A 17,572-nucleotide genomic window follows, 5' to 3' on the forward strand; every position below is an offset into this window, starting at 1 on the left:
CCTTTTTTCCTATTTCCGATAGTATTTTGTAAAAAGTCGACACACATTGGGTGATGTTGAATACTAATTCACTTTTATATTCTTGTTTCAACACAGCTGCTGGATTAATCGAAGACACTAACCGATTTCACTTTCTTTGTTTAATTCAAACAAATGTTTTCGGAATCGATTTAACATTCCGTCTCCTTTGTAGTAAAAAAAGTTAATCGTATCAAAATAATAAATAACAAATATTAATGACAGCAAAAGAAAATTTGAAAAAGTGAATAATTTCCTTAGTTATTAGGTATTTTGAAGCATTCTAGATACCAAAAATCTTTTCCTAAATACCTGAAATGATGAGAGCATGACTACAAAATCAAAATAGTTCTTTTCATATAATAACGTTTATGCATCATAAAGCCAGTTAAAATTTATTTTTATGGAAGTAATAAATATGCAGTAAAAAGAAAGAATAAAACTTTTTTAAAAATATAAGCTACAAATTTCTTTAAAGCTTGCTTACTTTTGAAGGTCACTCCTATTTTTGGAGGGAAATCATCATTACATAGAAGAGACATGGGACAAATTTCAGTGCTTTCTTATGGGCCATGTGGATCAAGTAATAACCATAAGCTCAATCAATATTCCAAGCAAAAAAGTAGGTTGCCAAATACGTATAGCTGATAATTAATTAAACGTTGTTTACTATCTGATCATTATTATCGTAATGTGAGATGAATTTTTTACTGCACAAAAAATAATTAAATTGAAACGTGTGATTTGTTCTTCTTAAGTAGGCCCGAATATAACTTCATTGTGCACTTCTAGAAACGAATGATGTATTTAAAGGAACGGCTTTTACCGGTGAACGAACTATATCTGAATGGATTAGAATGAAGAAGTTAAATAAATGCTAAACTACAACTAATAATTTCAACAGACCAATGCATTTCCTTCATTTTTTTTCTCAGCTGTCAATAATCGTATATAATATTTTTATTGCAATAACTTACACTGTACATAGTAGTCCATTTATTCTAATTTCCTTTTGAAAAAACTGGTTTTTTATTTCACTCGGACTAAATCGGGTTGCTTATAATCTTCCGATTTAGACAAATCAGTTTGAGATGCACGGAATTCTTTTTTTGTTTCTTTCATATTAAACTACAATCTTGTCATTATGATCAGTTTTGTTTCTTTGTTTAATAACATCTCTTTCTGGACTGGGTATTTCTTTTCGCCCGTTCATAAATCGCAGGAATTCAATGAAAAATAAACAGAAAATTAAAATTTAGAAAAATAAAAAGAATAATAGATTTCATCAACACCTTTACTGTTCTTGAAAACGGTTACGAAATAGCAAGAAAAGAACCTGTTGCATGGTTATCAGACGACGAATTTTCTTCCAATAAAAAAGAAAAGGCGATGGAGAGTGAAATGTCTACCTCAAACTGCATATATATCTTCAAAGTAATGTAATAAAATCCTATAACACATTATTGGAAGAAGTCCTAATTTATTAACACATTTTCGAAAAGAAAAAAAAAATCCTGGTTGAAACATTGTATACACGTGAAGGTAATTAATTTTAACTCATTTGTAACGTGATTCCAGTTAGGTACATAATAATAGTACAGCAGATATCTTTCCTGTACTCAATTTTTATTCAGGGGAAATTCCATTCTTTTCTGATTTATTTGCATGCATTTTTTTATCTTTTGATTGGTTTCAAATCAACTGAAATGTAAACTGCTTTCAAAAACCGAGAGAATCACTCCCTCAATGCGCATCCAAGAACAACCAAGTAGAATTTTTTTTTTATTTGTAAAGTGCGTATGAAGCCAACTGAACCACTTTAGCAGTAATTACTTCCGTTGATTTTGCCGAATGTATGATTTCGAAACCTAAACTTCACCAAATATCAGCCGACAAGGGGGAAGACCCCTTTTCAGACTGATTGGCAGGTAGCCGGACCAATGAGCAAATGGTGGGAGGGTTCGAGAGTCTGCATCCAAGTGCAGCGAAGAGTGGCGAGAGAGCGGATGGGACAGTAAAAACGGAGTCGGCTCAGTGAATCCACTCCGCCCTCGCGCAAACAGGAGACACGTGCATTTCTATGCATTCGAAGCAAGGCAGAATGGGTGAGTAACGACTTCTTTTCCATTTGATGGGAAAAGCAATCGCTTGCATTGGATTGGATATTTTCAAAATATCTTATTTGTATTTGACAACACCGGAAAAATATTATTTTGAAAAGAAAATTTAATAAAAAAGATGACAGAGAAGTGTAAAAATGAAAATTCAATGAGTTCGGCAAAGAAATACAGTTTCAGATAAAACACATTTTCAATGACAGTTTGAAAAAAATTCCTCAAACCTCTGTTTTAATCCATTTCAGCTTCGAAATAGACCCCTTTTCAGTTCAGTATTTAAATGAAAAGATTGGATAAAATTGCAATTATACTATCATAGGTAATATAAAAGAAATATAGAAATTACTTCAACTTAACTAATCTTAATTATATTTTCACTTCAAAAGAAGTTGCATTGCCCATTTTCCTTTAAGCAAATTCTTCTTACGACTTTCCGAATGATGCATTTTGGATGTTTTATTTTGGATCAAATGATGGTATTAAGGTCATATAAATCGTTACATTTTTAAGTTATGAGCACCCCCGCGTATAGATATGCTCAAATTTTGGTGCAATCGACGATTTTGATGATGATAAAATATGCCTAGTTTCATCCATCTAGCTTGCTGCATTTTTGTGTTCATGCTCACATGGACAGACTGACCTTTCGTAAATAGATTTCGTTCAAAATTGGTTAGAATTTCCTAGGTTTTATGAAAAGACTGCGTATCAAATTGCAGTTATCCTAGTTCATTGCTTTCATATACTTTCAAAAATGGTGTTACCGTTCTCATAGAGTTTTAAAATGGGCTTGAAGTAGAATTTTTGTTTTTAACATTACAAAGTTTTTAAAAAAATAAAAAGGAAAAGAACAGGCGTTTTGCCTAAACAACATGAAACATTAGTTGTTTCTTTTTTTTTTTTTTTTTTTTTTTTTTTTTTCGGATTTCGAGAGGGACTGAGAAGCTCCGATTTGATAATTTCAAGATTTTCTTTCAGTTACTATTTAATATTTCAAAATTCTAAGGAGTATTCGCTCAAGTTTTTTTTGATAATGATTTTTTAAAACTATACTGAGTTCTCTACATTAAGACTGTTTCAAAAGTGAAAAAAAAAAAAGTTTAGACGAGAAAATCGTAAGTTTATAAACTTTGTTTATTTTTAAAAGAAAACTTTTGGCAAATTAATTTTAAATAATAATTATTTTATCAACAATGAAAATTTTTGTTCCTTATTTTAAGAAATTGCTTTTCCCAAATTTATTTATTTTAGGTAATGTTTTATTCGATTGTTCTTATTGTATAAACCTTAATAACGATAATCGCTCCTAGTAACAGTTTACATTTTAAATCCCCTTTTTTCATTTAAAAAAAAATTGTATTTAAAATGTTCCTACATATTATAACTCAAGTCATTCAGTTAGCCGAATTTTCATCTCTGAAAGTGCGCTTTTGATTTGAACTTATAGTAACTTTGAAAATTCTCTTGCTTTAACTCCTGTTTTAAAATGTAGAAGGAAAAATTATTTGAATACGAACAGTTTTCAGCATATCCCATTGTGTCTATTTTTATTTCGGAATCAACAGGCATTCGCACCTCTGAACAATTTAATACCTTTAACCAATGCGTATTATCTGATAGGCACATTTCGATATCATGATCTAAATGAGAGTTAAGGACCAATGGAATTTGAGACAGAAAAGGAAGAGGGGATAATTTTTCAAAATATTTAAAACTGGGAAGAGCAAAAATCATAAAACTTTATTAACAAAATAGGAGCTTTATAAAATAGCTCGAATTTTTGCTGCATCTTTTAATGTAAAAATTATTAAAGGAATAATATACAATACATTTATAAAAGTTGAAGTAAAAAAAATGTGCTTGATTGAACTTTAATATATAACTGATATTTTGTGAAAATGATTCTGCAAAAATCGGCCTCAAATTATTGATAAATTTTTTTAATGAAAAATATTTTCTGTATTTGCATAGTTTTCAAATTTTCGTGAAAATGGATTTCACTTCTACCTTAAATAATGCTAATATCATAATAAAAATAATAATAGAAGAGCATATTAAAAAGAATTCATTAAACATTGAAAAAGAAAAAGAGGATATTTCATTTGCATTATTTTTTCTATTATGTTGAATTTTGTCATAACAAAAGTGACAAATAATTTTTTTTAAAATAAACACTCAATAAAAAAAATTAAAAACAATATTTAAAAATTGTAAATTTTTCGTTTACTTAATTTGTTATTGAATGCAGTTGGGAAGTGTATCGCTAGTGAATGCATATGCACACATTGCATTTTGGTAAAAATAAGTTTGGTGTCTAATGCCCTGTAATAATACCTTTTTTTCATTTGCCCTAAGCAATGGTGAAAAACCATTTTTTTCAGACTTAATTTTGTTTATTAGTATTAATAGCAAACTGAAAATGAATGCCACAACTTCTTTAAAATTTTTAAATATCATTTCAAAATCTTGACGACTGAAAATCTTGCCGTAATATGAAAGCGTTTATGTGACTGCATATTTTTTTCCCTCCTCATATGAATATCCAAAACCCAGTTATCTCAGGAAAGGATACCTCAAATATGGAAATGAGAAGCTGCTTTATAAGTAAATGGATTATCGATTCTTGGATGAATTTTGCTTTCATCTCAGAGCTCAGTTTAAATGTCATGGCTACCCTGAATGGCTATGCAGGTCGGGAGAACTTCTTTTGTTGTTTCCTTAGCCCGGATTAACTGCAGATTGGTTTCTGTCACATCAGATGCGTGAGTGAGGGGTTGCTATAAAAATAAGAACATTTTCTTTTCCACTGTACCGTTTTAACTTTCATGACGGCTTATTATCCCGAGCGCTTAAACAATCAAATCATAACAATAAGAGCCCTATAATGGATTTGGATTTGGATCAGAAAAAATATCATCCTAAAGAATAAAGGTGATATTGAGAAAATCCACCCCTTGTCATAGAAAAACATTAACAGATACAATTTATAAGGATGGCAGAAATCTGATAGAAATAATCTACTATTATGAAAATTTGTTACCGAAAGTAATATAAGCTTGAATCTCTGAATTCAATGAGCTTTTCCTCGAACGAATCGTAGTTAGATAGAGTTAAAAAGAGATGGAAATGAAAATTGAATGTTTCACATTCTTAAAATGAAGTGTTAGAATGCTCTTGGCGAGCATAAAACTTTAGTAACGGATCATTTTTAATAACTATATTCATACGATAGCAAAAATATACGATTTGGGAGAACTCAAGAAAATGATGACTCCATTCATCATGAAAATTGGCTCAATGACAAAATTAGTCCTTAAAAAAATGATGACAAAGCTATTTATTTGCTTCACCTGACTAAAGTACTACTTATAAAAAAAAATATCAACTTTTTTTTTTCCTCTAGTATTTAATAGTTCATGCCGGTTTCAATGTCATCATAGCATCGAATGACAAATATGAGCCGTGATAAGATTTTATACTTTAAAGCTCTTTAGACTGCAATAATTTCTCATAAAATTTGTTACTTATATTTTTCTGTTACATACTGCAGAATACATGTAATACTAAAAATAGAATATTTGAATTATTATAACATCAATAATAATTCAAAATGGGATAAACAAATTCTTCAGAAATAAGTAATATTATCGCCTAAAAATAAATGACAAAAGAATATTTGCTTACTGGTCATATTTTAGTGTGCGTGTTTTTTCTCCATCGATTTCCGATAATAAATAGGAAAAAGAAGATAATAATTTATTGAAACAAATATTAATTTAGCATAAATTTTAAGAATCGAATGTTGCTATTTATAACTATGAAGTCAATTACTACTAATTCAAAGAAACTACATATTCATTATTAAAATCCGTTTCAGTACCAAACAGGAGAGAGATGTTGTTGTTAACAACTTATCATTTTTAATTTTTTAATAAATTCAAGTTTTGAATACGTTGATTTTCGTTGATCATATTATTAGAATGGTCTTTTCTTGTATTGAATTTAACTGAATATTTTTAAATATAATCGATATTATTTTTTGGTATTTCAAAAATACAATGCAAAAGTATCATCTTGCCCTGTTACTAGTACAAGATGACAATATAAAAGACGAATATAATTTTATTCTTAGAAGTTATAAAATTAACTAAATTAATTGAAATATTTTGAGTACTTTTTCTTGAATAGCATGTAATGAAAGTGTTATTGTGGTTAGTAAATATAATACGAAATTGCGCAAATTTATGTTAATGTTTATCAAATGTTAAATACACAAATTCCCTTCGTTCTTCGAGTATCCCTCATGCCACCGTGTGTAACTGTTGTAATACACATTAGATAAAATATGCTAACACCATTTAACAAACGAGAAAATGATAGCAGTTGCTCCAATTCTTAGTTTCCAGCAGTGTGAAGAACTAGTAGTATCCGTAGGGTGGTGAAATTTGAGTAATATGAACTTGAACTAAGTCATTTGTTATCTTGCCCCGGTCTCCCCTAAGTCATCTTATATATAATATATATTAAAGAATTTAACATTATCAAATTCATTAATATTCATATTAATTCAAAAGTCGAACTGTGCACTCCTTTTATGCTCAAGAGAAAAGGAAGAAAACTTTTAAGCGAATTGCTTTCTGTTTTGAAAGAAACTGTCAGTTCCAATTGCAATAGAGAAAGTTTAATTCTAAAATTGGATTTAAATTGAAAAAATATTGAACGAAATAGTGAGTTTTAGTTTAACAATGGGATATAATTGTTTAGAGAAACAAAAAAATAATTAGGAAATGATCAAAGAAAGACTTTTGATCAATCAGAAGATGTAGAAGTGCGCATCATTCAAACAGAATCTAGAAGACTAATAACACGATCATGAGCTGACATATTTTCGAGAAAAATCGAATTTGTCAGGAAATGCCATGATTTTTAGTAATAATGAGCCATATGATACCATACCGATAAATAAAACTGCAAATTTCAAGCTTGTAAAAAATAAATTTTAGACTGACTTGCAGCAAATTCAAATAATTTTTCATCTGTCATTTTAATAGTACAATTATTAAAATGAGTAAGATGAAATGTTCCCAAGTTTAAGACTTTAAAATATATTGTTTTACAAGAATATGGCTGAAAGCATTTCGTGATTAATGGATTAAAATATTTATCGACCTATCATTGCGACTTCAACGTTATTGAATATAGTTGGTCAGATACAAAGAGACGAATTTGTAATATAAATCCTACAACTGAGTAAATTACTTAATGAAACGAAGGAGGTGATTAATAAAACGCCCAGGTAATCCCACTGCAAGCATGCTCAGAAACCTGAATCGAAATATTGAATTCCATTGTTAACGGAATGTATGAATACCTTGAAATTCCATTAACAGACTATAAGGAAAATAAATGCAAAGCTACGATTTCGGCAGTAATGAAGGTGATAATATTTAAAAGTAAATTTTACCTAATTATTTTAAATATTATATTTTTAAGGAATTAATTTTAATATTTTAAAGAGTTCCAATTTTGCAGCGAGTTAATAAATGAAAGTAAAATATTTTTATTCAGAGGAAACTTTAGATTATCAGCGGTTACTAAACTCAAATTGTTTTTAATAAAACTTCAGTCATGAAAAAAGAGTATTTTAACATTTAAAAAAAAATACCGGGTTTTTGTGTAAAAAAAAATAAACTTGTAAGTGGTAATGTCTCATAAAGGTATGTACAGGCCCCCTTATGTCAAATAAAAATTTTTCATTTTGCTGTGTTTCTTCGGCAATTTTGAAGAATGAAAGAGATTGCTATACCGCCTAAATCCACGGCTAATCGGTGCTTATTGCTACGTTAAACGTCAACAACCTTCATTCCATCTCTATTTTGGTGAAATCACCTGGTACATGCTTAAAAGGTAGAGAATTTCTCTATCTGAAATTAGGCAGTACATATCTTGAGAAAAAAGGCAAATAATGACACCCTAGTAAGAACGAAACCATATTAAAACCTTTTAATTGGTCGTCTCAGTCTGGATGATCAATTTTTTGAATTAAAATTACTTTTGAAAATTATAATTAATATACAAATTTTATCAATTATTCTTGATAGGCAGTAAATTTATAAATTATTCTTTGATAAATCGTAAACGTATCATTTATTTTTGGAATGTTAGGTAGATTGTGTTTAAATAGACCTTAATTGTTCTCAGATTTTTTTATATTTTTAATTTTTTTCTGCAGCTTTATCATTATAATAAAATATAGTTGCATGATTAATGAAGTATATTATTGAAATTAAGTATGGTCTGATTCCTAATTCTTTCAATTAAAAAATTCTTTGATTTTTATTTATTTATTTTATTTTATTTTACTTTATTTTTGTAACTATTCAATTATACTTAAGATATAAGTTTTAGGATAAAAATTTAGTCCATAATCGTTTTAATTTGATTCCAAAATCAAGCGACAGTACAATTGAAAATAACAGAAATTTTTTGAAATAAAATTTAGTGTTGAGTATTTACATGAAAATATCCTTAAATGGACGGTACAATTTTAAGGATTATTACAATAAATGTAGTCTTTCAAATCTCTGTTCCTTTTGCTACAAAGTGGATTAACATGTCGAGTTATATACTCAATAATAAGATAAACTTTGGATGTGATAAAAGTTTTAAGAAGAATAAACATGTATCTATAATTACACCAGATTGGTTATTGCAATAACGAGTTGTAGTTATCATTATATGTTGTTTAATTATTTAAAAAATCAAATATTCATGAATATTGGTCTTCATTCTAAAATTGGTAATTGGTTTAAAAAATTTTTTACTAAAAAATAGACTTAACAGAGGCCGATTTGGACAAATTGGCTTCCGTTACAACAATTTTTGATTGATTTTTCAACAATTTTTAATAAATGTAGAACATCTACAGTTGTTTTATTAAAAGGCATAGTAAAGAAGTTTTACTGGTTATTTTGCTTTACATGTTTAATAAAGAAAAATACTATAAGATCAGTCCTCATCTTAATTTGCTATCATATTATAATACTTTGTTAGTTGGGTTAAGTTTAATATGGATTATATTATTTTAGAAAGAAATGTTTATAACTTTTTTTTTAATTTTTAGAAATAAAATAATTCGTGAATTAAGAACTGGGAAACTTTTAAATGAATGATAAAAACGAATGAACGAAAATTCTTCGAATCAAATGTATTCGTTCTGTGAATGCTTCTATGGAGAAAAAAAAATTGAGCTCTGCTTGTTTCAAGAAATGCATGATAAAATCTCCTCCAATCCTCTACTTCAAAATGAAATTTATTTTTTTAAAAACAGAAATGGCTGAATATATTTTCTCGATATTTAAGATATATTCTCAGCGCTGAGTAGTAAAAAGAACCTAGACATCACTACAAGCAAACGAGAGAAAAATGTCTTTTAAATGAAAGCCTCTTATTTGAAAAAAATTGTCAGATACAGAGTTCAAATGGAGTATTTTTAAAACGCATAAAATCTCTAACATCGCTTTGATTTCTTTCATGATTAAGTAAATAAACAAAGAATTTGGGTATCTGGAGAGAAGAAAAATAGTCCTTTCGCACATAATTATTTAAAACAATCCTGTTCATTTCCCTATTAGAATAGAAAGGAAAATAATAAATAAAATTTGCGAATAGCATTTGTCTTGAAACCACAATTTTTTAAAAAGAAATAACATGAAATATTAATTTTTTAAAAAGAAATAAGTGAAAATATTAAAATAGACCTTACCAGAATCATAACAGAACATTTTTTTGTGCGGAAAATATTGAAATAGATGTTATTTAAATAATTGGTAAAAACGTAAAATAAACATTTTTCGCTTTGCATTTCAAGAAATCAATGTAAGAAGATAAAATGTCGAATACTGTTGTTGCTTAACAAATGAATTACGTTATAAACTCTTAAAAATTTTTAAATGGCAGAAAAAGTATCTTGTATCATAAGACATTCAGTATACATTTTCTCTTTTCTGGGCTAAATACAATTGATTTATTTCAGATGAATTCAATTAAAATTGTACTTTTTTTTTCATCTCTGCGTATATTATTTAAAAGCTGCTAAACTTTAGCAAGAATCATATCTATTTGGTTGTTTGACCACATGCGTCCAGTTAAATTTAGGTAGAATGTTTTTCCGATAAAACCATATATATTGCAAAAAAATTAAAAATCAAATAATGGGCTCTGAGTATCTTGAGTCACCTCAAAAGATTAGTTATATCATTCCGAAAATCTTCATTTATAGATTTGTAAATAGTTCTAAAAATTTGCTCTTTTCCTTTAAAACTGAATGCGATGCATTGTGTCGATTAATTTCTTAACAGATTGCAAAGGTTTTCATACTTTTCATCAAACTCATGCTTATCTTTATTCATATTTATCATTTTCTTCCCATACAATCCCCAAATCTCTCAGTTGATTTGCTTGCTTACCTGATAAATGCGTAGTCGCTTGGGTAGATCTGATAACACCTCCAGCACTAATAAACGCTTAATAACGAGCTCAAATAACGAGCACAGCTTAAATAACGAGTAAGTTATTTTAAGACGGTTCTCGCAATTTTGAGCCTCGAGCAGATGATGAAGACGGCACTTGATGTGCGGTTCTCTTTCCAGATTTCCACACTACACCAACGAGATAGCGTTTGACTTCAACGCTATGGCTTCAGATTTAGTATGCCCCAGGCTGATGTACATGATAGATCTTTGGTGAAATCGGGTTTCGAACCTGGAGCCGAAACTTTAACACTAAGCCTCCGGAGCCTATCTGTTATTAAACGTTTTAAATTTGTCACATATAAAACTATAAGATGAGAAACATATATTTATATATTGTATAAATATATATGTGACAATATATATTTATACAATATATAAATATATATTATCACATATATTTTTCTCGTATAAATATGTAGATCCATTGCATTTTTAAAGTCATTTAACATTTATATTTCTTTTGGATTTTCATAAAGTTTTGAGATTTTTTTAATTCGAAATTTCTGTGTCATTCAATTTGTTGCAGCCATAAATACAGGATCAGAATTGAAGTCTGCAGTTGAATAATTACTGTTTACCTAAAAATTCTATCAGTTAAGCTGCTAAGAATTTCAAATTAACGGTTGAAGCTATTATTAATGTTTGATATATAATATATTCTTTAAAAACAAGATGATTTACATATAATGTCAGAAATTTCTTTTTTTTAAGGATCAAAATATTTACTACACTTGTAATGATATTGAATGACAAAATGTTTGCAGAGAAATTCTAAATGCAAATGATACAAACTGTGTTTGGAATTTATTGGTGCAACCTGGACTGCAAGATAATGTTGCACCAAAGTGCTTGAATAGATTTCAAAACATTTCATTGAAATATCGCTTATTTATTCAAATTATCTCATAATCATTTATTAATGAGTTTGTAGAATTTGACAAGATTGATGTGTTATGACTGAAACGATATTGTCCTATTTAATCAGTCAACATTTTTGCGGGGAAAAAAGTCTTTGCTCGCATTAAAAGTAACATTATCTTCGTCAAAGAGGAAAAGAATTTCTCCAGTTGTATATTTATAATAGACTAAATGTAGATTTTGATTCAAATATTGCCTAAATGAGAATTTGGATTCGACTAAAAAAAATCGAATAGAATTTCGGAATCAATCACGAGACTGTTTTCTTATCATATTTTAAAGCATTTTATTTTTTAAAGAGAATAAATAACCTTTATGATTTTGAATCAGAGCGGTAGAAAAGATACCGAAAAAGTTTTTTAGCCAAAAAACTAGTAGGTATAATTTGGTAAAAAAATGTTAAATTTGTTTAATTCATAACATTCTCATAAAAGTTTCCTTAATGAAAGTCAATTTCTATTGACTTCCAGTCATTTCTCCTGATTTTAATGATTTCTGACTGCAGATAAAAACCTTAATGATGAAAAGTTCTTAAAAATGGTTAAGGTGAATTGTTTAAATTTTACACTTGATAAATTTGGACTTGAAATCATTCTGAATCGGTTCTGATTAACGCGTATTTACCTCTCTATGTTATCTAAATGTCGTCTTATTCCCCAGGAAATTTTATATGTTTTTTTTATTTCTTTTCAAGAAGTTTTTCTCTGTCAAAGTAAAAATTGTACGAGAGAAAAGAAAAAAAAGAAAAGAAATTTTCTACCTTCTGATTATACCTGAACGACAAAAATATTATGCTGCGTTATGAAATGCAAAATTCTTAAACTTCAGAAGAAACACATTCTATTAAAGGATAAGATTTTACCCTACCTTCACCGCTTAGTCTTCACTATTTCTATTCTTCTTACTTACTCTTCACTTTTATTAATCTACTTACTTGCTCTTCACTTTCACTATTGTTTAATTAGCTGCAATGTCACTGATTTCAGAAATTTCTCTTTCATTATTATATAAGTCTCTTTGTCATTCAGAAATTAAGTAAAACTTATCTCATAAGAGGTAAACAATTGATTAAATTTTGGATCGATTTTTTATTATTAGTCTTTATATACTATAATATTCAGGTCCATATGATTGATATATATATGATAAATCTTTGTTGCAAAGGGCTGGGATTTTTGATCGTATCATAAACTAAGAATAATTCAAATAAACAATAAAGATGCTTTGCCTTATTTTTTTAATTACATTAAAAACCATGTTGATTTTTGAGTAATTATTTAATAAAACGAGTTTTTGGAGTGACTCTAAAACTGTTCAGTAACTGGTATAAAGCAACTAACAGCTCTCTAACTGCAGAAATGATTTTTTTTTATTTCTCTCTGACATCTTATTGTAGAAGAACTGTCTCTTTTCAATAAAAATTGTATTACCGAAATGAGGAGGGATGCTCCTTGGATTCCATTTCACACGTTTAGTGTGACGATCAACTATCTCATACAATGGTTTGTGTTTAAGTGATGCTCCGAGACAGCTTGAAATTAAAATTGAAATGACCAGCATAGTCAATTTCTTTATATTTGCTTACAAAATTATTCTTGAAGATTATCTTTAATTTTTCAGAAGCGTGAAAATTCGGCATAAAAACCACAAAGAAAAAGAAAAAAAGTTTCGTGCATTGCCGTTTTTAATAAAAATGTTGTAAAGCATTTTTTATAGGATTCTTTTCACAGTTACAGTTCATTCCTAATCACTGAAGTAAAAAATAAATAAATACTTCGATTTTATGTCCTTGCCTCTATTATTATTTCTCTCTTTCATTGAGCGAAAGAGTTTTCCTAAAAGGTCAGGTCCTTTTCTTTCTCGCCATTTCTAAAGAAAAGGCACAGGAATTGAAAAACACCCGAGACATAATTGGAGGTTATTTAAAAGGACTGGACTGATAAGCACAACTTTTCAAATTTCTGTGCCTTCTTAGCAAAAACGGTTTTTCTCCCCTTCCTATTACTCTTCTGTTTGTTTCTCAAATATCTAAAATGCCTCGAAAGATTAAAAGAATTTCATTGAATAACAAAATTGAAATTTTATTTGAGTTTTGCTAATGTGCACGATTAATAACGCTCGAAAAAAAATGGATATTCCACATTGAACTCTGAAAACAATTGTCTATGACCAAAAAAAGAAAATCAAATACAGGGTATCAGCTTCCTGAAACTTCTACGTGAAGATATTTCTTATATAAAAAGGCCGCATTTCCCGAAATAGAGGCGTTTTAAACGTTCTGACTTGTATCGAATATTCCAAAGAGTGGATCCATGTATATAGAAAGGGTAAAAGAATGTTAACATTTCATTTCTTAATACGATTCATAGACTGTATTTAATAATACAGATTACAGATTTGCTTTTTATATCACGGTTGTTTACATGCACATAAATTGCAAGATATGCAATAAAATGTTTTCTTACTTTTATGATAAATTATTTTTTTTAAATATAATTATTGTTTGACATTTTATAAATTATTTGATTGTACTATCTGTAAAAAATAATTAAAATGACAGATTTTAAATGATTTTGCAATGGTAGCATTAAATTTCTTGTAATCAAAGTTGTGTATTAAAATTTTATTCTACATTCTTTGCCATTCTATATCGTTTGATTTCGGTCCCTGGAACGACCTCTAAACGGTATTCATGTAAATACAATTACCCGTTTTAACTTCCTTAGAAAGCTTTTTAATCAGATTTTAAAACTTTTATGGAAATATTTAGTTGGTTCACAATCAACAAACACGCTTCAACAAGAGCCCCTTTTTAATGTAATTATTTATGCTAAGAATAAGAAAACATACAGAATCAATTAACATTTCTCCTCTTCCTGTTGATTTTTCCATGTCGGGACAGTTGATATTAGCTACGAAAAACTTCGGTTTACTAAAATTCTATAACAAGAAATTATATCATAAATATATTTCACGATTACAAGTTCATAATTAAAAGCATGGAAAGAAATATTTTATCTCTATTTAATCGTAAAGATCATTCATTACTTTTCACTCATTTTAAAGCGCCAATAACTGATTATGGCATCAGTTACAATATTTTATATCACATCGACTATAAAGAGTACCGTTTAAATCAAACGCATATTCGTAAGATATCCGTTTTTCTGCATGGTATTCAAATTAAAACAAAGAAGGACAGTATGTATTAGGTAGCAGATATTGAACTTCATTAATTGCTAATCGATTAAAGAACTTTTTCTTAGGGGTATTCTGCACCAAAACATCTATTGATGCAAACATAAAATTAAAAAGTTAACAAACTAATAAGGGATAGAATGTGAATTCGTTAATAATTTCAACCTCTTAAATAAGGACAATATTTAATATACTAATAGATCTATGAATTAAAAAAAATCTAACCATCATTGATAAGTGTTAAATTTTAGGTTGAATGGCTTGTTAAATCTGTTAAGAATTCTTAATGTATGAATCAGTGAAAGCTACTTTTTAAAAGAATGAATCATTTCCTCTTGCTTTCTTACTGCCGTTTTGAATTTTAATAATATATTATTGATACAAAGTGCTTTGCAATTAAATGAGAAAGTAATTCTTTGATTTAAGGTACCGAACAACATGTGATTAATATTGATGGACTTAATGAGATTAATATTGCTGCTTTCTAAAAGAATGGATAGTTCCTGATCAACGCTCAAGCATTCAAAATTGTAGTGATATCTTATTTATTCAATGAAATTTGAATACCATTCTTTTTATTCGAATTATATTTACAAATGTCACTGTTATGTCCGAGTGGCTCAAAAATAAAATCAAAGCAGCTATCAGAAAGTAAGAACTATCTTAGATAACTTCAAACCCTTTTAACTTGAGGATGTTATTGAAGTTTCTGAGATGATATAGGTAATCATGTCAATCAAAGCAGACCATCTCCTCTGCAAAAAGCCGCCAAATCTCCATCAGCAGACTGCTCAGGATAAGAGATCGAGCGTGGGATTCACATCATTCATGGGAATGGAAAGATCAGCTGATGAGTGAGGGCGACAACTGAATTTTATAAATAGGATTTATTTATTTATTTAAAAAAATTGAAAAGACTGTGAAATGGATAAAACGTTGAAAGTTACGTTATTTTTATTTTTTTCTATCATAAAACGATAAAGCATATAAAGAGCTTAGAATGACCATGTGATGAATGAATGAATTTTCAAATCAAAAGAATCTCTGGTACAAAATTCAAAAGAGATGTTGCTGAAGGTTGCTTAAAAAGATTAAATCCTCATAACTGGTCTGTTGTATATTCTTAGTATTAAAAATAATAGTATTCGAAAACATTTTTATAAATAATTTAGGGAACAATTGTTAATTAAAGAAACGTTTTGGGCAAATCAAGAGATTTTGACTGTTACCCGGAAGCTTTTAAAGAGATTTGTTCTAAAATTTTTAAAAAATAAACCTATTATTTATTTCGAGGAAATAGAATAAAAGAACGATAAAGTTTCAAAAAAGTGTCATTTTTCTTAGCCTGCAACAAAAGTTTATGTTTCAGCACTTTATTAATTATTTCAATAACATGCTACAACTTTAATTACAAAAATTGATGTTTTGATAAATATATTAAATTGATTAAAATTTCATGTTTAGAATCAGTAGCGTGATTGTAAATAAAAAAATATTAAACAATGACACTAAATATGATTTAACTAGTTGTAAATTTTTTATCGTCATTTAAAACCCAAAGCAAATGCACCGAAATTCAGCATGACAGGTAATTACAGACCTGAAGATATCCAGTTGATGGTTTAATAAAAGTACAAATTTAAATAAGAATTGCAAGATATCAAAAAAAAAATCAAAGGATATTTTCCCCGTCATTTTTATGTAAATTGCCATTTGGTAGGAAACAAGTATTGTTAATGAACTTAACATAATTCTGAATCGGACTATTTTGCAAAAATAATAGTAGTGAGTGTAAAAATATTTCCATCGAAACAATTGACGAAAAGGAAGCGCGAATTAAATTTCGCTGCATTTATACATCCTTAGAAGTAATCGTACACGGAATTTCTTCATACACTTTTCTTCATTTTTATGTCCATGTCATCATCTTCATCATCATCATTATTATTAACGCCATTCCATGCCTCAGATGCCTATAACCCGAAAGATCATTTTACCGTTTTCTTTCATCATTGTAATTAATAGGGTTTTATAATGATATCCCAAGGTTTTTTTATTAATTAGTCTATTACTGTTAATAATCTGCATTATGTTGCTGCTGGCAGTTCTATATAATAACGAGCTTAGCAATCAGAAAAATATTAAATGGCATGTGGAGCAAAATATGAAAACGGAGAAATGCGCTTTAGTATTGTAATTAGTTATTATATCATTAGAACGTGATATCTTCTGAAGAACTTTCGCTGAACTGTCATTGTTTGCATTATTTAATAAATACTACTGGATATATTATTTTCTCCTACAATATGTTTTGGTATCTAAAACTGAATTTGAAATCACGATTTCTCTTTTTATTCTTCTACTTTATTGAATGTAACTGAAATAATTACTTTTCTTATCATTTATTTGGATTCTGTGAATATTTTTTTTTAATTCTACAATATCCGGAGGGATTACTACACAGGTTTACATAATTAATCTCCGGAATCTCATCTAGACTAATGTGACACTGATCTACAATTATAGTGTGAGGTTGCATATTGAACGCAAGTATGAATTTTCGCAGTCATATGCATTCGAATATATAGAGAGGCAAAGTGTCAACCTTTTGATGGATTAGCAGCATTCTTCTACAATTCTGATGATGTGCTAAATTACATCCATCTAATTCCAATTCTAATTCCATCCATCAAATTAAACTCAAATGATGTGTGGAGGTCTGCTTTTCAATAGTTATTTTATTAATATAAGCTTGGTTGTTCATTGAAAATCATTTTATTATAAGTA

At 28.4% G+C, this 17,572-nt stretch overlaps 1 protein-coding gene across 1 annotated transcript in view; it reads left to right on the forward strand.

The window, feature by feature from the left end:
• Window positions 1-2,047: 2,047 nt before the first annotated feature.
• The window catches only part of LOC129959561 (paired box protein Pax-1-like), a 39,919-nt gene continuing 24,394 nt past the window's right edge, over window positions 2,048-17,572 (forward strand). The window contains exon 1 of the mRNA XM_056072473.1: window positions 2,048-2,123. Within this exon, the coding sequence (XP_055928448.1) occupies window positions 2,099-2,123 (25 nt within the window). The 5' untranslated portion in view covers window positions 2,048-2,098. The remainder of the gene's footprint in view (window positions 2,124-17,572) is intronic.

The sequence above is a fragment of the Argiope bruennichi genome, chromosome X1 (genome assembly GCF_947563725.1).
Source record: "Argiope bruennichi chromosome X1, qqArgBrue1.1, whole genome shotgun sequence".
NCBI classification, from domain to species: domain Eukaryota; kingdom Metazoa; phylum Arthropoda; class Arachnida; order Araneae; family Araneidae; genus Argiope; species Argiope bruennichi.